At 35.3% G+C, this 24,022-nt stretch overlaps 1 protein-coding gene across 1 annotated transcript in view; it reads right to left on the bottom strand.

Annotated features, from left to right (window-relative positions):
• Positions 1-23,324, bottom strand: part of Syt14 (Synaptotagmin 14) — a 106,927-nt gene extending 83,603 nt beyond the window's left edge. Inside the window, exon 1 of the mRNA XM_065365923.1 lies at positions 22,818-23,324. Within this exon, the coding sequence (XP_065221995.1) occupies positions 22,818-22,848 (31 nt within the window). The 5' untranslated portion in view covers positions 22,849-23,324. The remainder of the gene's footprint in view (positions 1-22,817) is intronic.
• Positions 23,325-24,022: the final 698 nt, after the last annotated feature.

Raw genomic sequence — 24,022 nt, 5'->3', positions numbered from 1 at the left:
TGGATGTCCCATGTCGATGTGAATTTGGACCCTGTGTCCAGCCAATTGTCGACATGAATGCGGATCAACAATAAACATCAGTCAACAATTTTACATCTACAATTAGCTTGACACAGGGTTGAAATTCACATCGACATGTGGCATCCAAAAGTGACAGATGTGGATGGGTTGACATTCACATCAAAATTAGCATGGTCATTGTTGTACAGGTTGTGCCCTTTTTTTTAAAGCATGACTGTGTGCTCAATGGGGTGACCCTTATTTAAACTTGGTGGGAACATATTTTTTTGGGGGTGGTTTTTTAGTGGGAAAAGCCAAGATTTTAACGTGCTGAGCTCAATCTATCAATCAATGGTATCACAATTTTTAAAAAGAGATGCGTTCTGTTGAAAGAATAAAAACTGTATTATTAATTTGCATTCAAGCATAGACACAATGGAAGAATATCATTTTTCAAAAACTTTTTAAAATTTGTATATGAACCATCAAACACTGAATGCTGAACTAAATACTGAACCAAATACTGAATTGTCGTTTTGTCTTTTCATCATTTTGTCTTTTTGTTGTTTTGTCTTTTTGTTGTTTTGTCGTTTCATCATTTCATCTTTTCATTGTTTTGTTGTTTCATCTTTTCATTGTTTTGTCTAAGACATTTTGTCATTTTGTCTTTTTGTCGTTTTGTCTTTTTGTCGTTTCGTCTTTTCATCGTTTTGTCTTTTCATCATTTTGTCTTTTTATCGTTTTGACTTTTCAATTTTTTGTCTGTTTGTCTTTTATCTTATATTTGGCAACTTTTTGATTGAAAATAAAACACAATTTTTCCAGACTAACCGAATTCCCTAATTTTTCCAGACCAACCAAATTCCCTGATTTTTCCGGACTGACCATGACCAAAGCCCTGACTTTTCCAGGTTTTCTAGGTTTTCTAAGCTTGTGTACACCCTAATTTAAACTAATTTATACCAAAATTTTGAAAAAATCCAGCTCATTTGAAAAACTAGGCAAAAACTTTTTATTTTGGTCAAAATTGTTTTAAAAAAATGCTTGCTTTTTTGCCAAAATTGGGACTTTTTTCGTCAAACTTGCTAAACAGGCATGTTTTGCAAAAGTTTTGTAATGATCTTATTTTTTGTCAAACTTGCTTTAACCCTATAATAAAATTTTGGAAAAGTCTTGCTTTTTGCAAAAATTACTAGACTTTTTTGTAAAAATTGCGTTAAAAAGACTGCCATTTTTTGGAAAACGTTCAAAAGTAGCTCTACTTTTATCAAACATGCAAAATCACACGTGTTTTGTTTATTCAAAATTTCTAAAAAGTCTCGATTTTTTATACAAATTTTTGCTTTTTTGGTGAATCTTCAAAAAAAAAACATAATTTTTCTGTCTAAATTTTGTAGGGAATAATCTAGCCTGTTACTGAATTTACGGAATGGCCTGCTTTTCCCAAAATTTCAAATGATCAAAATAATCTGAGTCCTGTTTTTTTGCAAAAACTATTAATGAAAGCCCCGCTTTTCTGGTAAAAATATAAAATCAAGCATGTTGTTTCCAAAATTTCCTGCAAGTCTTTTTTTTTTGCCAAAATTACTGAGAAAATTTCCATTTTTTTTGCCAAAATCGCGAAAAAAAGTCTCATTTTTTGCCAAACTTGCAAATTCCGTCCTATGTTTTGCCATCTGTGCAAAATCAGGCTTGTATTTTTGTTAAAATTAGGTACCTAAGAACCCTGTTTTTTTTAGCAAAATTATGAAGAAAAATCCTGCTTTTCTGCTACCATTAAAATTGCAAAATCTCGCTGATTTTCCCAAGTTCTCAAAAATGACAGCAACTGATCATGTCAAGCAAAAAACCACCCAACGCCAGGAGCAAAAAACAACTAAAAAGCCCGAACAAGCCGAAACAGTCAAAAGAAATCTTCCAAAGAATAACACTGAGGAATCGAATGAATCATTGGAACTAGAAGAGCAGCCATGCTTAAGAGATACCTAGTCTACATATTTGGGAACTGCTTCAAAAAATGGATGAACGAATTTCTCAAGTTGATTCTATCCAGATAAGCACTCTATTTAATGCTTCGACAATAAATTAAATTTTGAGTAAAGGGAATGGGTGTAAATAAAAATAATATCCAAAAATCAGAATTCATTTATCAGAAATTCAAAATTATCAACCAATCAGATAATTAAAAACCTACGCGTCCATTAACATTCTTCTATACGTGGTAGTGTCGAACAAAAAAGAAGCACAATAATGCTTAATTTCACAATTTCAATACACGATACTATCGAATAAAAATGTAAGTGTACCCAATAAGAATCCCACACCGGTCTTTACGTCACAATAACCACCCATAGTATACCCCGACAACATATTTTTTTTACAAGATATTACGTAATATCAGCGCGGAATTATCGAAAGAATAAATCGCCATTCAGCATGAGGTTAAAATTCGAAATTCGAACCAGGTCTTTATTCGTATTATGAATCGAGTTGCGTGCATAGTGACGGTCAAATTAGCTTTATTGATGTCTTTCTATATAATTATTACCGATCGACCATTTTGAAGCGACGAATAATATGAAAGTTTTTTTTTTCTGTTAAATGTATCGATACACGGACATTATGTTGGCCTGAGCTGAGCTGCGGTCGTATTTCATTTATAGGTACCTACAGCAACGTAGATAAGTAAGTACACACCTAGTCCAACAATAAAAAGCCCCAACGTACGTATAGTTTTTAAATCGATTCCCTCGAGGGACCACAACAAGACACAAGTACAATTTATTGCACATTGGAGATTCGGTTAGGGTACTAAAATAGTACAAGACGACATCAACATGTTCGACGCACACAGTGTTGCGGTTTGTGGTTTTTATTCGTGTCGTCGTCGAAAGGATAATACGACGCAGAGCGTCATCAAGTTTCAACAACTCAAGTAGGTATCTATGTAGTACAATACTATCCGAAATGTCGAGCGCAATTTTACATAAAACCAGACAATTCTGCGTAGCTTTGAAATTTTAATCAAATCTGCGAAGCGATATGTAATACAAGAAGCAACGATACCGATACTGTTTCCAAGAAATAAACCCCCAAAGTACCCGTCTCCCTCTCTCTGTTTTCGAGTTGATACGAACGAGGTACAGTATTCGATCTCGGGCTCTAAAATTGAGCCGTGTATACCACAAATAATAGGTATATTGTGTTTGTGCGAGTACGTATACGTATAGCTTCGGGATATAAATATGGAAATGGGATGTATAGATACCTATAACTTTAGTATTTTCACAATAAATAAATAACGATACGACTGTGCCATTCAATTTGATACTTTTTCAGCAACATTGGTCGACTTCCAAGGGAGAAATTTCGCATCGCCGTGTTGATAAGAGTAGGTGAGCCCTGAGCAATGATACGAGTAGAAAATTCTCTTCGAGCAGAGATTTCGATTTTTGGGGAAGTCTTTTTCGGGGTCGAGATGACTTCGATTTACGAGCAGAGAGTGAAAAATGCTATTTTTAGAGCTTTATTCGAAGAACTATATTTTCTTCGAATCGTTGAGGATTTTAAAAAATAAACAAATTATTTCCTAATGAAATGAATGGAATTGAAATCTGCTTGTTCGTGACAACACAAAAAATAAAACGACAGACCATACGACATTTAAGTGCACAGAGGTTGTCATTATTTGAAATCTTATAGGTATTTATAGCTTCGGAACTCATTTTGAGTATACTTATTCCGTGAAATGGAAAACACACAGCTGATATTTTCTTTTCTTTTTCGAATTACATGGAACAATGAGCTTTGGAAAAAAAACAACAATTTTGTTCAGAATTGGGCATTATTGTTGACTAATTTTATAATCAAATAAGATCAAGTCGTCGAGTCCGGATCAACGAACTGGAAACCACGTGAATGAAAATAAATTTTATGTGAGTTAAGACAGGCCTTCTTTTGGGCATACTTCGCCACTCACGTGAATGAGGAATAAAATTATTCTCACGTGTTTCAACCGAGCTTTCGAGAAGCTGCTTCGTTAATCATGAATAGGTGGGTGTAACAAGGTATATTTATTGACGTAGGAAGCTCCAGAAGTGTCCGCCTTCGATTTAAACGGAACGATGAATTTTGAGAACAGTATGATCTGAAGCTCCCATAGGCAAAATTTCAGCTGCTTAGATTGATTTTTCGATTTTTGGCGAATTTTTGAAAATTCAAATTTTGAACATTTTTGGTGATTCATGCTTTTGTGAAAAAATTTAAAAATTTAAATTACTCAGAGGAAATGGCGGAAATTATTCCTGAGACTAATATGAGAGGGGTTTTGCGATAAGGGCCCTTGTGGTGATATTTCGATTTTTTCAGGAGAGAGAAAACATCGAATTGCTTCGATTTTTTCGATTTTTTTTTTTTTTGATTTTCGGGTGCAGTGTTGTCTTGCGCATAGGTTGGATGGGAAATTTTGACGAAATTCGTTCATCATCGTCTGATATCCGTGATTTAGAAAAGGGACCTTGTGGTGAACAGCCGAATTTACACAACGTTACAGACTACCCCGCAAAAAAATACCGAAAAATTCGGATTCGCCATGAAATTTTACATAGGTAACAACAATAAAATAATTTTTCCATCGACATTTTTTTTCTTTTTTCTTTAAATCAAAAATAAACAAAAACTTTGTTTTTCGATTTCCCAAAAATGTGAGTTTTTGAGTATTCATGTTCAAGCAATTTTTAAACGAGAAGTTGATGAGATAGGCGAAATCTGATTGCACCATTCGATTTCTCGTGAAAAAGTAAGTCGGAATCGCCAATAAAAAAAAAAAACATCGAATCACCACAAGGACCCATATCGCGAAACGCCTCTCATATGTATATCACCTTCCTCGAAGTGAATTTCATAATTTCTGAACATTTTAGAACCTCCAAAGCAATTTTTTGTTTTTTCCAGAATATTTGAAGGAGGGGTATCGATAAGGCCATTTTTTGGCCCCAGACAGTTATCGACTGAACCACTCTTAAATTGTTGTAATAAATGCTCCAAATACGAATCCGTGGTTAGTTGACCCAAAATGACCATTTTTTGGGCTCCAGGGGTCCCCAAAGTTGCGAATAAAAAAAGAATTTTTGGAACCACTGAGTATTATTTTCAAAAACTTTTTTTGCGTAAGATATGTGTTTGAACCCGTTAAACATTATATGAGACAATTTTTCCATTTTCGACCCTACGGGGCAGAAATTGGGGGGTTTCAATTTTTGGAAAATTTTGGAACCACCATTTTGAACCTACCCCTTTGAACCCCCCTAAAAAGCTGCTTACAGTTTATTAGTATCTGAAAGACCTCCATCCTACCAAATTTTCAGCTCAATAAAAATTTTCGCTGATACCTACTCAAAAATCCATTTTTCCAATTTTTTGTAATTTGGATTTTTTGGGAACCCCTGGATAGCTGGAAACCTGCGATTTGCGCCAAACGTAACGTTTTGAGGCATATATTCAATTACCTATGTGAAAAAGTTTAATTAAGCTTCCTGTATATTCATAATTTTGAACCCTTTTTTTAGGGCCCCCCACTTTGGGCACCCCTGAAAAAAGTGATTATGCATATTTTTTCAAATAAATTGAAGAATTTACATTTGGAACACACTAGCAAGAGCTCGATAATTTTTCACTCGATTTTACCAATAACTTTCAAAATTGAGCTTTTTTGGGCCAAATTCTGAGATTTTACTCTTCGAAAAAACGTTAAAATCACGTTTTCATGATTTCAACGAAGTAAAATCTCAGAATTTAGCCCAAAAAAGCTCAATTTTGAAAATTATTGGTAAAATCGAGTGAAAAATTATCGAGCTCTTGCTAGTGTTTTCCAAATGTAAATTCTTCAATTTATTTGAAAAAATATGCATAATCGTCTTTTTCAGGGGTTCCTAAAATGGAGGGCTCTGAAAAAAGGGTTCAAAATTACAAATGTACACGGAGCTTAATTAAACTTTTTCATCTGGTTAATTGAATATATACTTCAAAACGTTACATTTGGCGCAAATCGCAGGTTTCTAGTTTTTCAGGGGTTCCCAAAAAATCCAAATTACAAAAAATTGGAAAATTGGATTTTTGAGTACCAGCGAAAATTTTTATTGAGCTGAAAATTTGGTAGGATGGAGGTCTTTCAAATAATAATGAACTGTAAAAAGATTTTTAGCGGGGTTCAAAGGGGTGGGTTCAAAATGGTGGTTCCAAAATTTTCCAAAAATTAAAACCCCCCGAATTTCTGCCCCGTAGGGTCGAAAATGGAAAAATTGTCTCATATAATGTTTAACGGGTTCAAACACATATCTTACGCAAAAAAAGTTTTTGAAAATAATACTCAGTGGTTCCAAAAATTCTTTTTTTATTCGCAACTTTGGGGACCCCTGGAGCCCAAAAAATGGTCATTTTGGGTCAACTAACCACGGATTCGTATTTGGGGCATTTATTACAACAATTTAAGAGTGGTTCAGTCGATAACTGTCTGAGGCTAAAAAATGGCCTAAGGTGCAGAAATTAATTTTTACGATAAAAATCTAGTTCTGGCTTATTCTGGACCTGTTTAAAAAATTAATCCACATTTGAGCTCACCTTTTAAGTGTTATTTTTTTTTTTACGATACAAACCTATATGTACTTATACATATGAGGGAATAACATTGATAAAATGAAAATTTTTCTTTTCGTAGGGAGATTCTTGAAATTTGCAAACCAATCCTTCGAATCTGAATTTCATAAATCTTGAGCCATTTTAGAGCACTAATCGATTTCTCCAGAATTTTAAAACTTCTCCAGAGGGCACTGGAATCAACTTGGCCAGTTGAAAATCGATTTAGGACTTATTCTCGATCTACAAGTATTTAATAAATTTATCCACATTTATTCCGAAATTCAGGCGGACACCTCGAGTGCGTTTTTTTTTTTTTACCAACATAATTTTACAAGTCTGTCTGAAAATTGACCCAAATTGATCGAGAATACGAGTAAACCACAACCCAATTTTCAACTGCCCAAATCAATTTCCACGCCTTCTTAATAGGAATTCTAAAATTCTGGAGAAATCAAAGATGGCTATGGAGGCTCCAGAATGACTCAAAATTGTACCATACAGATCAATCAAGATTTGTTAGATCTGATTGATACCAATACCAAAATCAGCGATGAGAAGGATACTAAAAGCACTATGTCAACACCGAAGAAAAGTGCACCTTCTACATCGAAGTCATGCCTGTTATGCCGAAATCTTCAACCAAATTGACGCCAAAACGTTCAACGAAATCGTCAAATAGTACCTTGCTCGGGAATGACAAATTCGATGACCCTGATGATAATATCAATGATGATATCAACGACGATAGTCAAGATGATTCTGCACATGGTTCAGACTTGACAAAATGGCGATTATTACGCAACCAAAATTGTTTGAGATCTCAGACTTCCAACGATCTTGCTAATTGCGTTGAATTCGAGATTTTCATAGCTGAATTAGAAGCTTCAATGAAATCATATGCGGAAGCTGTTTGAAGCCATGACCATTCCAAATCGAAAAACACAATGGATAATTTGAAGAAATCCATAGTCGCTAATGACACGCCGAATGTAGGTTTCAGACCTCCGGGAAAGCAATCAGACATCATTACATCTGATGATTCCCATTTATCGTTGATCAGCAGCAAGCGAGCAGCTGCTTTATGTTGCCAGAGACACATGCCTCGACTCAGCCAGGGTGTTATCGAAAACTCTGGAAAATTTTACCACCAAATACATCAGCTGTCTAAAACGCGATTCAAAGACAGCTCCAATGTTCCAGTTATGCTGATTTCGCCGGATGTCTGAGTACTGTTTATTTGACCACTGGTGTATACTTCCAAAATGCTGACGTGGTGATATTGTGGATCCAGGTAGCTGATCAAATTGCTTATACGAGTTCATTGCCGCTAACAAAGCATCTTTAACATCAACCGAATTCGATGAAACATGATCGACGTTCTTCATGTTTGTATGGAGCAGTTTTGCTGTCAATTTATTGCTCAATAATTCTTGAATTAGGGAAAGTGTTAAAAATAATGTAAAAAATCCTGTCAACATTGTGATCGTTTATTTACTTTGTAATTACATGTAATTCGTTGTATTATCGAGATACAATGTATGTGTAAAGTCAACAAACATCAATTGTGACTTTTATAATTTTTCGATTCGAATATCCGATTCTCTATTCGATTATTATTACCATTTCACGCTAACATTCGCATTATGGCGATTTTCTATCCGTTTATTTTTCTGTACATATTTGTTCGTTTGTAAATATGTTAAACACATCCGTTTTATTTCGAATTGTGCATCGTATGTATTATAAGGATATTTCATCGGGTTATGTTCGAATTTCATTAATAATGATCTTTCCAAACATCGTGGACTCGTCCAAAGCGTAGGCGAACACTTTCAGCAGAGGTTTTCTCGTAAGCAAGCATGTACCGGAATGGCTCTCAATTGTAACGTGACCATTTTTTGACCATTTTTTCTCGCTCGCCCTTCAAAGTTGCTGTTTTTTTTTTAGGAAGGAGGGAATGGGGTTTGGAGAATTCCTCAATTTCAGATTTCCGACTTGAAATCAATAAGTCAATCGTTCAAGAAACTCCAAAATTGAAAAAAAAATCAAATAATCGCAAAAGCTGTCCAAAGTGTCCATTTTTGCTTCAGAATTTGTCTAAATAATCCTCTTTTCAAGAAAAAAATCCCCCATACCTTCAAGCTATTTTCAACTTTGTCTTCTTGTATGGAGTTCCTCTCCCCCTCCCAAAAAAAGTTGCAAAAAATTTTTTTAATGAAACAAATCAAAGTTTGTATGTATGTACTTAAAAAAATAGTTTCATGTTTAGTTGAGATTGCTATTATTGGGCTTTGGTACTGTTGGGATTGCTTTTATTGGTTTTGTTTTGTTAGACTAATGTTTGTTGGGCTCAATTCAATTCAGTTAGATTTTCAACTCCCTCGAACCGAATTTCACCATTTCTGGTCAACCTGGAGCCTCCAGTGTGATTTTCGATTTCTACACAAGGCGTGAAAATTAATTGGGGAGACTACAAATCGAATTAGTGGTTATCCCGGAATTTTTTAAAACAACTTTATTCACAATTGGCCCAATTTATAGGCAGACACCTCGAGTGAGTTTTTTTTTTATCTAAAATTTTATGAAGAAAAAATTCAAAAAATCCAAAATTTTCTGTTCATGGAAAATTGTTTAAAAATTGCAAAAATGGCTTTGTCGTGTCTGAAACCAACCTCAAATGCAAATTTCACTATTTCGAGTCATTCATCTGGAGCTTCTATCGCGATTTTCGATTTCTTCATTAAATATTTCAAAATTTCTTCATAAGAAGTGAGAAATTAAGTTGGATAGCTGGAAATCGAGTCGTGGCTTTTTTTAGAGCAGGAAACTTCATTCGTGTTTTTCTGACTGGAGTATTTTTAAAAATACCTGGAAAAACACTCTCAAGACGTCCGCCTGAAAATCAACTGAAATGAAGATGAACGCTTCAATCTGGGCGAGAGTAAACCACAACTCGATTTCTAGCAGCCCAAATTAATTTCTTGGCTTTTTGGCGAAATTTTAAAACTCTGAAGAAATTTAAAATCACGCTGAAGACTCCAGAATAGTAAAAAATTGTGAAATTCGGTTTTCGAGAGACTTGATATTAGTTTCAAAACTAATTTCTGACATTTTTACTGAATAAATTGCACACACTTTTGGGAAAAAATCGCAAATTGACAAATCAAAATCATGAAAGGCACGACCATCAAATAATAATTCGACTAAATTTTTCTCCCAAAGTTCAAATTTTCATTTTCTTGACATTTTTTTTTCCAGTCCCACAGGACTCCATACAATGGATTCAAAATTGTTTGATTTGATTTGATCCAGAAACGGGATATTTTTGAATAAACTGGGCTTTTTCACTCTACTTAATTTTTTCTTGAGGGGGGAGGGGAGGTTCCAGCACAATTTTTTTTCAACCCGAGGGGAAATCCAAAAATAAGGAATTATTTTCTCGCGAAATCCAACAACTTCAGGTAGTATGTGAGCGTAAAACTGTGAAACTTAAACAATACATAAATACGAAATATTCCACAGCACATAGAGAGCTAACCTTTGCCTAAAATATCAACAAAGTGCCAAGTAACGTGACCTTTATCTTTAAACCAGGTTCGTTATTCGTCAAAAACTCGACACATCTCACCTTGACATAGCCAAACATATTCTAAAATATCGCGAAACGTTCGCTGATTCGTATAACAGCCTTAACGTGGGTATACGAATACGTAATAGGTAATAGGTAGGTATATTTTATCGCAACATTAATACCTCCATAATGCGATAAACAATTTTCGCAAAATCTGTACAAACGACCAAACTGATAAATGTGTATTTAAATCTACTCTATACCGACACCGACATACTCGTAAATACGGATCTGCCATAATTTCATAATTTGGTAAAGGTAAAGGCTCATCTATATCTATCTACTCGTACACACACACCGAAACACAACGTAGGTAATTCGCAGAGTAGAATCGTCGAATAATACGACGCGAAGTACTACGATATTATTTCGAGGGCCAAAGACCAAGTAAATTAAATTATTAAAACGAATTTTCAACCAGTGACCTTTCTCGAGGGCGTCTCGAAAAGAACTCTAAAACGTGTGGCAGTGGTTCGCGAAATGTGCTCTTCATTTTTGCGTACCTGCACACAGTACTCTACACACGAGTTCACTTTGTTTCAAACGTGAAATAAATTCTCATCCGGCGCGACGGATATACTACTACTACAAGTACTGACTTTTAAAGTGTATCTCGTACCAAGGTACGCGAGTTCAACCAAGTGCAAATCGTAATAAAATGAGAAAAAAAAACATTCTTTCGAGAAGATAACGTGCGGTATTTCGTCACGAATTCGATGGTTTTTTATTACCCAGAAAGTGGTTTATCAAAAGTGAAAAGCAGAAAATGAGAAATTCTTGCATATTATTCCAAAGTGGATAAGAATCAGACCTGAAAATAGCTAAAAGATAAACATTTCCAATTTTTCAGAAGGTCAACTCGGTTAGTATCAGAAAAACAATTTCTGATAAATAGAAAAACATGCATCTTTTGATAGTTTTTTTTTTATGTTTAGAGCCTTATTTTAGAGCATAGAAGACTAGGAACAAAAAATTGAATTTAAAACTCGAAATTGGTCCCTCTAAAACCCCTACAAATTACAAGAAAGCTTAATTTTTCGATTTTTTTCGTATGTAGGGACTCATTATGGGACCCAGGAAACTAGAATCGAAATCAACCCCCTAATAATAAAACAAACCGTATGTCACACATATTTCATAATGTTTTTTGAAATTTGAGGGTTCATTGAGGAATTTAGGGGGGGGGGTCGTATCAAAAAATTAAATTGAAATTCGAAATCAGCGTTATCAAAAACATAACAAACGATATGCCACATGATTTTCAACCAATCTCAAAAATTTGGCTGTAATGGGGGGGGGGGAGGTGCCCCTTCAGAGACCGAGATCCGGAGCAAAACTCATGTTCATACTCAAATTTACTTCAACTTCAACTGATTTTACTTCATCGAACTCCAAAATTGGACACAAAACGAAAAATTGAATCTGTACAAAAATATGAAAAATACTCCCTGCTCCCCCTCCCCCCGAGGCACGGATGAAATTGTGGTGGAACCCAACATCACTATTAATAAGCCTCGAATTCCTCGAATAAGACAAAAATATTCAAATTACTCTCTGTAAAATTATTCTTTCGTGTACTTCCAAGTGGCAACACTGGGTGTTAATAGATTTGCATAACCAGTTCGCCGTAAATACGATTAAATTACTTGAGAATCATTCAACCGAACGTTTGAGAATTTTTGTTTTCAATTTTAAATGAATTTAAATATCACGAGAAATTATAAAAGTGCGATTTTGAATTTCCAAATTTGGAGAACGTTATAAAAATCAGATCCAAAATTACCCCTCGAAAATTTTCAAAGTTCGAAGTAGAACTTTTTTTGCGAAAGGTTACTTTTCAAACTGTAAGTCGAACCTGGGAGCTATTATTTAAAAATTTGGAAAAAATTCAACTCGTGTATTTTTTTACATAAAATAAATCTGAATTATTTTATTTTGTTGTTACATTATTTTGGAGCCTTCAAGGTATACGTCCCCCTCCTCCAAATTTGGACTGAATTTAAAAAAAAATTAAAATCAAGTAGAATATCGTTTGCTAGATTTTTGGTCGTGTTTGGTTTTGAATTTCAACAATTTTTTGAGCCCCTTGAGCCCTACAATAAAAACCCAAATTTCAAAAAAAAAAAAAAAATGAAAAACTGATTTCAAATTTTAGCTTCCTTTTTGAATTCATGCCCCCCTGACCCCAAAATTTCAAAAAAATTGAAAATTTCCAGTGACCTATGGTTTGTTGGTTTTTTGAGGGCACTGATTTCCAATTTCAGCTTATTTTTTAGACTCATCCTCCCCCCGCCCCGCAACAAAACCCAAAATTTCAACAAAAAAATTGAATAATTTGAGTGACCAATGGTTTGTTGGTTTTTTGGGGCTACTGATTTCAAATTTTAGCTTACTTTTTGGATTCATGCCCCCCCTGCACCCAAAATTTCAAAAAATTGAAAATATTCAGTGACCTATATAGTTTGTTGGTTTTATGAGGGCACTGATTTCAAATTTCAGCTTCCTTTTTGGATTCATGCCCCCCTGACCCCACAATTTCAAAAAAAATTGAACAATTTGAATGACCTATGGTTTGTTGGTTTTTTGGGGCTACTGATTTCAAAATTTTAGCTTCCTTTTTGGATTCATGCCCCCCTGACCCCACAATTTCAAAAAAATGAAAATGTTCAGTGACCTATAGTTTGTTGGTTTTATGAGGGCACTGATTTCCAATTACAGCTTCCTTTTTGGATTCATGCCCCCCTGACCCCACAATTTCAAAAAATTGAAAATATCCAGTGACCTATAGTTTGTTGGTTTTATGAGGGCACTGATTTCCAATTTCAGCTTATTTTTTGTACACAAGCCCCCCAGACTCCGTAACAAAGCCCCAAAATTTCAAAAAAAAATTGAAAAATTTGAGTGACCTATGATTTGTTGGGTTTTTAAGGGCACTAATTTTAATTTCAGCTTATTTTTTGGACTCATGCCCCCCTCGCCCCGCAACAAAACCCCAAAATTTCAAAAAAAATTGAAAAATTTGAGTGACCTATGGTTTGTTGGTTTTTTGGGGCTACTGATTTCAAAATTTTAGCTTCCTTTTTAGATTCATGCCCCCCTGACCCCACAATTTCAAAAAAAATTGAACAATTTGAGTGACCTATGGTTTGTTGGTTTTATGAGGGCACTGATTTCAAATTTTAGCTTATTTTTTGGATTCATGCCTCCTGGCCCCGCAGAAAATTCTAAAATTTCCAAAAAAATGGAAAATATTGAGTGACCTATAGTTTGTTGGTTTTTTGAGGGCACTCATTTCAAATTTCTACTTACTTTTTGGATTCATGCCTCCTGGCCCCGCAACAAGCCCCCCATTTTCAAAAAAAAATATTGAAAAGCCCATGTAAACTAATGATAAAGGATTCTTGGAGGTGCGGATTTCGAGTTTCAACTTACTTTTTGAGAATATGCCTCATGAGCCTCGCAAGAAACCCTCCAAATTTCGAAAAATTCGCATGACTTGGGGCTAATTTGGTTTTCTGAGTTGCTGATTTCGAATTTCAACTCAATTGTAAGTTGAAAGCCTCCTCACAACAAGTCTCCAAAATTAAATAAAAAATAAGAAATTTGAGTAACCTCTGCTTGGTTGGGTTTTCAGTGGTGCTGATTTCGAATTTTAGCTTAATTTCAAGATACGAATCTGTTCCTAACTTCGTGACAAGCCCTTAAAATTTCAAAAAAATAAAAATATTGCGTGACCTCTTTGATCAAAATTAGAAGACCAGAGAGCAAAAAAAGGAGGGTTCAGTAGGTCAATACGCGACTTCAAAAATATCAAACTGGTCAAATTATTCAATGATTTTTGACATTTACAAAAATCACCAAAAAATAAAAAACCGTAATCCAAGCAGCTAGAATCTCAGTCACAGTATTTTAGGGTACCATTTCATTAAAACTTAAAACTATCTACACTCGTAGAGCTAAGCAGGCAAAAGCTACAACCGCCTAAATCGAATATTAATTCACAAAAGTAAACACACGTATATCCGTTATAAATTGCCTGCATATTTCATTAAAGGAATAAAATATTACCACTTTGACTATAAAATATGTATTTACTTACTACTTGTATCAGGCGTAGATATTTCATTTTCAAAGTAAATAAATTCAGACTCACCTCCCCATTCAACTCTATCCTTCTGCAAATACGATTTCTCAAAGAAGAAAAATTAATTAGGTTTTCTCCTTCGTTAAATTTCCCATTTACAAACACCCCTCTCGGAAAAATATCCCACCCGCTATTTTGAAAACCAAATGACGACATGTAATCGTTGAATTTTCAAGAATAAGAAAAAAAATAGGTCAGTTAGTTAGATTTTTAAAAGACGTCATTATGCATAAATGACGCGATTCGTTGCTGAAGGACACAAGACCCCAGTTTTGCCAAGTCTAGACTTTACGTTAGAAAATTCAAAAAAAATGTAAGCATTTTGGGAATTTGTGGCGTTGAATTCATTAGCATCGTATTATACGTACCCATACTACTCAGTAGGATGTCACAGAATGAATGATAAGGCAATAAAACGTACCTGGGAGGTTTTCTATGTAAGACGTAAGACTGTAGGTATTCTTTTTCGTATCCTAAATATTTCATGGCCTTTCGAGGTAGGAGATTTTTATCCATCTTAATTTGGCGGAATTTCATTAGTGTTTTTTCCCCGAGTAGTTGAGCCTTGGTTGGTCAGTCTCATCGTCAGTATAATACGAGGACATTATTTATCTTTCCATTTTCTCGGTTTTATTTATATACTTGTAAGGTTATATATTTACGTAGACGACTAACGAGCATATTATCCGGATATACGAGACACGTGTAGCACGCGAATCTAAATTTCAGCTTTTGTTCGCTTCTCAGCTATTGAAAAGGTTCCGATGACGTTATGCTTGTTTTAAAAACAGATATTTATCGTCTACACGAAGTATACAAGTAGATAGCTAGCTACATGAATTAAAAAAACGTGAAAAATCTCATCCTTAATTCTCACGAGGATATAAATTTACTAAGTACTTGTACGATGAGCATTAAGTGCATCAAGTTTTCAACAACTGTACGATGAATTACCGAGTACAATATTTCGAGTGATTGTATATGGAGGAATATCCATTTACGCTATTCATTATTTACTCGTACTTTTACTTCTCGAGTCTTGAGCTGCGATCCGGGAAGCTTTTCGAAATAACATTATAAAGTGTTGAAAAGCTTCCGCCTTCGTGTTTTAAAAACCCAAGCATAAGCTGGTGTTTCGTTTCACCTACTCAAAGTTTCTCTACCACATCGCAACGAAACTCTGTTAGCGATAATTTGTCTGCGTAGCTTCGCTTTTGATTATTCTCAGATTATGTGACAATAACCACCGCACCGAACCGTACCCTGCATATTGTGGTATATCGAGTTTAAATACGCGCGAGTATAATATACTAATAATGCACCGACTATAGCGAGTATTACGTCAAATATTATTACTCTCAGCGTGTTTTTCTCGAGCTCTTCCGGCGGCTGTATTGTTTACTAAGTAGTTAATCTCGTGTTTTCGTTGACACGATGAAGAAAAGCGTGGCAAAGCAAAAGGGATCCAGCGAAATACATAGGGACAGTTGTACGTATCTAAATACTCGTACGAATGTGTAGGAAGGTAGGTGGTATTGTTTTATATAGTGTATCGTTGTAAGCTTAGGGGTTAATTTTCATTCAGACTTGTTTTTCATTGGTGTTGTTAATTTATAAAGTTTCCGTTTGAGTGAAAAGTCTTCGTATAGCAACGTGTTCAGTGGGATTTTTGTTCTTTGCTATTAGTTTCCAACACAAAATGAAGGGTTTCGAAACCCAAAACCAACCCTCTTGAGCCAAAACATTTCAAAATTAAAACCAAAACCAAAATTGGTAAAATATCTCAAAAATGCAGAAATTTTCATTTTTTTTTTTTTAGGTTTCTGATGGTATTTTTGCAATAAGTGCCAAACTTGTAATTTTTTTTCTCGAAAATGAAGAAAAATGCCAGTCTAATTTTTTGATATGTTATTCTACACGAAAAGGACTAAAACTGAGAATTTTTTCAGAATTTTTACTGGGAGAGATCACGATTATATTTAAATTATAAGTTTTTAAATAGTTTTTTTTAGGTTTTTGAAAATGGCAATACTGATTTTGACATCATTCGTCGATTACCCTCTCAAAGTACTACAATTTGAAAAAAAGTTCAAAATTCTATACCACGTACAACCGGAGCAATTTTCAACTGAAATTTTCCATTTTTGACCATTTTGAAAAACTTTGAAGCCTCACAGCTCTGCCAAAAAAAAAATCGAAAAAATGTCCGGTTTGCGTCATTCGTTGTTGTTTGATGACCTCTAAACATGACGGAGGAACCATGGTGTGTTTGTAATGATTCGCAGAACTTTGTTTTGTATAATTTGTAGCTTATGTTTGTTAGTTTTCGAAGCTGTTATCCATATTGGCGCTGCATATGTGAATGAGCTACGGATGAGACTTTTGTAAAGAAGTAGACTACAAGATGTAGACAATCTGGAACAACGATTCAGTAAGGGATAAAGTTTACATCGTAGTTTGAGATAGGCATCACGTGATTTGAGAACGATATGGTTTTTGAGAGATAGTTTCTGGTCCAAGTGTATGCCGAGATATTTAACTGATGATGTATTCCACGGCACCACAGTGTTATCGATTAAGATTTCTGGAGTCGTCGGTGAGATTTTGAGAAGTGTGAAGATTTTCGTTTCACTTTTAAGAGGATTTAACTTAAGTTTCCAGCGTTGAAACCATGCTGGTTCCAATTCATCGATACCAGCTTGAAGTTGATTACGAGCAATTAGAAGATCATTATTTTGGTTGAGTAAACACGTATCATCAGCAAAAATTGCTATTTCATTATCAGCTGGTTTAGGAATATCATAGCAGTATAAGATGAACAATGTTGGACTAGATACAGCGCCTTATGGTACACCTTGGCTGATTCCTCGAAGCAAAGAGCTTTCATTGTCAATTTGAACATAAAATTTCCTATTTTGAAGGAGGAAGAAATGATTTTACATAGAAAGGTGGGTGTTTCGATTGTAACTAATTTGTGAATTAAACCACAATGCCATACAGAGTCGAAGGCCTTTTTGATGTCTATAAAAGCTGCAGTTGTGAATTGCTTCTTTTTGTAGTCGTTGTTAATAAGTTGCACCATTCGATTCAACTGATGAACTGTGCTCATTTTATTACGAAAACCATACTGAAAAGATGGCAAAATCTGTTCCTTTTTCAGAAAGTCCAAAAGACATTTACAAATGATTTTTTTGAAGGATTTTGGATAGAGAAGAGAGAAGACTGATAGGTCTATAATCATTAGGAGACAAAGAAGGAGATTCTTTTTTGGATAGCACAATTACTTGGCAATATTCCAGGCATTAGGAAAGTAACCAATTTGAAGGCAAGCGTTGAAAAGTGTTTTGAAGCTCATTAGGATATTTGTTAGAAGGTTTTTAAGCACAATGTCGCACCTCGGGATTAATAAGGTCACATCTCAAAAAAAATTGATTTTGATGTTTTTGCATTTTTGGGGCTTGTATGACCCCCCTCAACCAAAAATAACACTTTGAGTTGGGTACATTATCTAGATCATGTAAAAAACCCAAATGGCCTAACTCAAAATCCCAACAACATTGCAAGTTGTTTGGAGTTATAAGGTGACATCTCAAAAAACTCCACCTTTTTTGAGCAAATTTCGTACATACAAAGTGTTAACAAACAGTTTTGATTGTTTTGAATGTTTGTCAGTTAGAAATAGTCACAAGGAGTGCATTTTTTATTGGTTTGTACCAAATGGAAATTTTTTTTTGAATCGATCACTTTTCAGAAAAATGAATTTGCACATATTTAATGAAATTTTAGTTTTTTGAGAAAAACTCAAAAACTAAGCACTCTAGAAAAAAACTAACGACATTTTGTCGATTGGAAATTCAATTCTCTACAACTTTGCTATCATGAAATTTTTTTTAGACGCTTCCTTTCGCCTCCACATCAACTTTAATGAAAGGTTCTAACTCAAAATGTTTTCCAAACATTGAAATATTTCCTCTTTAAGATTTTATTTTTCAAAGTGTTCTTATGCTAAATGAAGGTAGGATACCAGATCTTTAAAATGAGGTGCTATTCATTCCTCACAATTAATTATAAGTTGATAAAAATAATGAATCAAGTTTTTAAAAAAAAGAAAATCACTCTCCTGTAAAATTTCACTTTTTTGAGATGTCACCTTATTACTCCCGAGGTGCGATATTCAATTCTTGAGAAATTGAAAAATCGCGCTGGAGGCTTCAGAATGGCTGGAAATTGTGAAATTTGGATTTGAGGAATTAATATCAGTTTTAGGACTCATTTTGATCATTTTTACTGGTCAATTACGTACTTTTTTTTCAAAGCATAAATCACCAAAAACAGTCAATTTTCGAAAAATGAAGTTGGGCAGCTGAAAATTTGGTTTTTGGGGATTTTAGACCATGTTTTTTCCGAAAATCGCAGTCCTGTTCAAATCGGCGGCGGACAAGTTCATTTTTGGATTTTTGATAAATTTTAACTCGCATATATCTCCAAAATGACTAGTTTTGGACCATTTTGAAGCCTCCGCCGGTTTTTTAAATTTCTCCAGAAACTTCTAATCACTCCGGAGAGGCCAAAAATCAATTTTAGGATCTTTACAACGCGATACGGTGTTTTCGCAAGTATTAAAGTACCTTTTAGAACGATTTGAAAATTTCTGGAGGAATTTGAAAACTTGCTGGAGGTTTAAAAAATATTAAATTGAGATGGTTTTCGAATCGGTTGATCAAGAAGACACACCAGACGATATCTTGCAAAATAAACGCTCGTTTTTAATAAATTTTCATTATTTTACACGTCTTTTTGTGGAAATCACGATTAGGTCAAAAATTCATTTTTCAACTTGTATCCCTGGAAGTTCACGATAACGATCTAAAACAGCCGAAAGTCTATTTAAAAAAAAAAAAAACTCATTTTTGACATTTCCAGTGAAATTTTAATTTTCTGGAGGAAATTAAACAACTGCTGGAGGCTCCAAAATTGTCCAAAATTAGTATTCGTTGATGTGAGCGAGTTAAATTGAAACAATTATTCACATGGGATCATCTGGCTCAAAAAAAAATTATTTTAAAAAAAAGCTCAAAAATCACACCTAAAACAGTTTTTTTCTGTTGAATTTTTTAAATCTTCAAAAGTTGACCAAAAATCCAAAAATGATTTTTTACACCGTAAATTTTGTTTACAGGGATTTTAGGACATCCTCTTTCGAACTAGCTTGGCTTTGTTCAATAAATCAGAGGGAGCGAGTTAAAAGATTCCTTTGTCAGATGAATGATTTTTCCTGATTTTTTCTGGTTTTCTACATCAATTTTCCTGATGAAAAAAGGGAGCAAGAAGGGAGGGGCGCATAACATTTTTTCAAACCTCATCAGCGACGAATTCCATCAATTAATTCACGATCTTTTGACGGGTGTTCGTGAGGTTATAGCATCAAGGAGGAGGTTAGGGTAGCTTTTATTTTGAAGGTTGGAATTTTATCGCCTCAAGAGCTGAATTGTTTTGACTATCTAAAAAATTCACGTTTGGGGCTTCAGAATTTTGAGATGAAGCGTGAAGGGGGAAGGCGGATTAAATACCCTTAAATCAGAAAATTAGATTTTTATGGGTAATTTTTTGACATTTTGGCATCACACCAACTTTTTTAACCCAAAAACCTAAAAATGAATTAGAAGCGAACTTTAAAGAATAATTTTTGGGATTTACAGTAGCTTGGAAGGGAGTGACGGAGGGTGGGAGATGGGGGTATGGAATGTTTTAAAGTTTGAAAAATCAGTCAGAACCATAATCATCTAACCCCCCCCCCCCCCTTTCGGGTGTAATAATCTTGTAATTATAAATACCACCCAAAAAAAATTCAAACATTTCGTATCCAGATTTTTGTTTAGCTCGTCTACTAAAATAATAGTGTCTTCCTTTGCTCATACCCCCCCCCTTCATACCCCCCCCCTCCTCCTCCTCCTCCTCCTCCTCCTCCTCCTCCTCCTCCTCCTCCTCCTCCTCCTCCTCCTCCTCCTCCTCCTCCTCCTCCTCCTCCTCCTCCTCCTCCTCCTCCTCCTCCTCCTCCTCCTCCTCCTCCTCCTCCTCCTCCTCCTCCTCCTCCTCCTCCTCCTCCTCCTCCTCCTCCTCCTCCTCCTCCTCCTCCTCCTCCTCCTCCTCCTCCTCCTCCTCCTCCTCCTCCTCCTCCTCCTCCTCCTCCTCCTCCTCCTCCTCCTCCTCCTCCTCCTCCTCCTCCTCCTCCTCCTCCTCCTCCTCCTCCTCCTCCTCCTCCTCCTCCTCCTCCTCCTCCTCCTCCTCCTCCTCCTCCTCCTCCTCCTCCTCCTCCTCCTCCTCCTCCTCCTCCTCCTCCTCCTCCTCCTCCTCCTCCTCCTCCTCCTCCTCCTCCTCCTCCTCCTCCTCCTCCTCCTCCTCCTCCTCCTCCTCCTCCTCCTCCTCCTCCTCCTCCTCCTCCTCCTCCTCCTCCTCCTCCTCCTCCTCCTCCTCCTCCTCCTCCTCCTCCTCCTCCTCCTCCTCCTCCTCCTCCTCCTCCTCCTCCTCCTCCTCCTCCTCCTCCTCCTCCTCCTCCTCCTCCTCCTCCTCCTCCTCCTCCTCCTCCTCCTCCTCCTCCTCCTCCTCCTCCTCCTCCTCCTCCTCACCTTTAAATTGTTCTCTCTGTAGTCGAAGGCATATCTTTATGGGACTTTCAAAAGTAGGAAAAAATCAAGAAATTCATCACGTTTATTAAAAATCATTTGGATCAACAAAGCTCATTCTCAATCAAAACGAACCGATTTCGCAATTGGAAGTGGGTAATAAAATTTTGAAAAAAAGAATTGCCAAGTAATATAAATGAGAACGGTGTTGAAAAAGAAGTAGGAGGGGTAGTGAGAAGTTTTAAGGAGTAATTGGATGGTCCCCGTTCCAAAGTTTAATTTTTTTAAATGCTGGAAGGAGGCAGGCCTTAAAAATGTTGAATTCATTGTAAAAATAATTCCTGATTTCGAGATTTTTCCTTATAGATCCAAAAATCCAAAAAAGCGGTGTAAGGGTTGTCAAAATTTGGGGAAATTGATAAAAATATTCGTTAAAAATTCTTGATTTTTATGTCATAGCCTAATTCCTCCAAAAAACACCCCTTTCAAGAAAAAAACCTCCCCTCATTCCCAAAGCAATATTGACCTATCTGCAAAGAGACCTCCAAAAATTAAAACGAAATCAAAAAATACATAATAAAAAAAAATACTTCTGCGAAAAGTTTTCAAAAATGTTTAGATTCGTGTGTTATAATTTTTTTGAATATTTAGAGTGATTCCGAAGCAAGAAATGATGATTTTTGAATTTTTATAATTTCGCTTCTGATCATTTAAATTTAAGGAGGGGGCAGTGGTCCACTGTACAGTAGAACCAACGTTGTTTAGGAAGCCATGGAAAGTGTTTTCCCACAAAAGAGGATTACATAATATTTAGAAAAATTCCTACACAGAAACTAGGAGTTTTCAATACCCATATTTGACTTTTGAAATTTTCATCAACTTCAAAAGGCTTCCAGAACGACTCGGTGTTCAGTTAGGGGACCAAAATATGCAGGAATTTTTCAAAAATAAAAAACAACTTTGAAGATGGCAGTGAAAAAATTTTACGAGTATAAAATTTTGATTTAATTTTAAATTTGAAAAACACCGAATTTTACCAAAAAAATTCCCTAATTTTGAAGTGAAAATTGCAAATTTTTTTGACGTTTTCAAGGAGTTGAAATTTCACGACTTTTTTCAATTCTCTGGAGACTGGACACCTTGTACGAGAGTGATTTGGTGAAATCATCGACAAAATCACCATAGGGAAAGATGAAACAATTTTTTGACCTTTCCACCGACAATTTGACAGATACTCTGAGTTTTTCATACAAATTATACAAAACATCCTGAAAAAAGCGAAGACCTCGACTTCAAAATTACCTCACGTCACACCATCCGGCAATTATTATTGTTTTGAATTCCTCTCCTCTCCTCCCTCAAAAAAAAATATCTCACAAAGAGCTGATGAAAAATTCGACGTAAATGTTTACGAAACGTTTATACGACGACCTTGCGTAAATATTCGGTCGTGCTATTAAAAATATCAATATTTTTTAATTATAATATCCTTTTGAAAATTCATTGGACAGTATTTTGGAGGTGACTTTAACGAGTTGTCATGCAAAGCTTAAAAGCTCCATCATATACGCGATGAAATTTACGTCTCATCAGCTTGGGTATGGGTACTCGTCGTAATGTATAAAATTTAACCAATATATCCTTCGACATTATTTCGTATTGACCTTTTTTTTTTCAAACAAAAATGCTGATGATATCGTCTACAACATGACGATGATAAACAAAACTCTTATCACCAAAATACCGTTATCATTAAAAAAATTGTAAAAAAATCATAACTTACGTTTTATTTGAGAATCAGACTGCAATACCATTCTGCATTCGTGAGCACCTGTTGTCCAAAATCATGTGACCATTTTAGATACCTATTGGTCACCTGGAATAATACAAAAACAAAGAAGTTGAGTCCGAATTCCTTGTGTTTTGCGAACGTATATGTAGTATGTGGTGCTAGGCGAACGAACGAGTAAAACAGGCAATACGGTATAAATCTCGGCTCGAGTAGAAAAAAAATACGTATATGGTACAAGACAAAGTTGTAAGAGTATAGTTAAAAACACACGGTTATCGACAGAGTACGGTTTAGAATTACGGTTGAACACAGAATTAATGGCACATTTTTACTACGATAAGAAGGGTTGTTAATTCGTACACATATCCAGATGAACGATCACAAGAAACGTGCACGCCTGTTTACGTCGCGATGGTTTTTACTCGTAAAAGAAGAGTATAATCCGACGACGACGAGCGTATCGTATCTACTCGTAGCATTTATACGCGTAGATGTGTACTTCTGCGGGTAGTAAACGTTACAAAATTGACGAGTACGAGCCAGTGTTGCCAACGTGGCGTGCGCGTTTAAGGGTTGAATTTCGATGCTTTAGAGGGTAGTGAAATTCCCTCGTTAAATTTCGTCTGTAAGTACGTATGTTTTTGGCGATATAATTTCGTTTTTATTTTACTCGTGAGTAGTACATACTTGATAGGGGTTGGAAACAGATGGAAAAAAAATCAAGAAGATGAGTACTGACTTTGCAGACTGGCTAAGTTAGTTAGCTTTGTTGAATCATTATGAGCCCGAAATAATTAATTTTTGTCTTTAAAAAAACCAAAAAATTTAGCTAAAAACCGAGAAATTTAAAACCAAGAAATTATTGAAGTAACATTACGTTGAAATCGTATAAAAATTCTCAAAAATGCCGACCAAAACCAAAAAAAATTGAAAAATTATTACGAAATGACGAAAAAAAAGATGAATAATAATCGAATCACAAGAGCCAAGATATTCAATATTTTTAAATACTAAAATCTGACCATTTAATGGATCATTCCAAATCGAATGAGTTCAATTTTAGGCCCCTCTGATTTCGCTCAAAATTTGTTTGTATGTAGAGTCCTATCATTAACAGAGAAGGCTGTTATTGGCTCACAACCCCCTCCCTTAAGACAAGTTGGATGTTTTTTTTTCAGCAGTTGAAATTTCTCGTC

This window comes from Planococcus citri, chromosome 5 (genome assembly GCF_950023065.1).
Source record: "Planococcus citri chromosome 5, ihPlaCitr1.1, whole genome shotgun sequence".
Taxonomy (NCBI): Eukaryota; Metazoa; Arthropoda; class Insecta; order Hemiptera; family Pseudococcidae; genus Planococcus; species Planococcus citri.
This window is presented reverse-complemented; position numbering and strand designations above follow the sequence as displayed.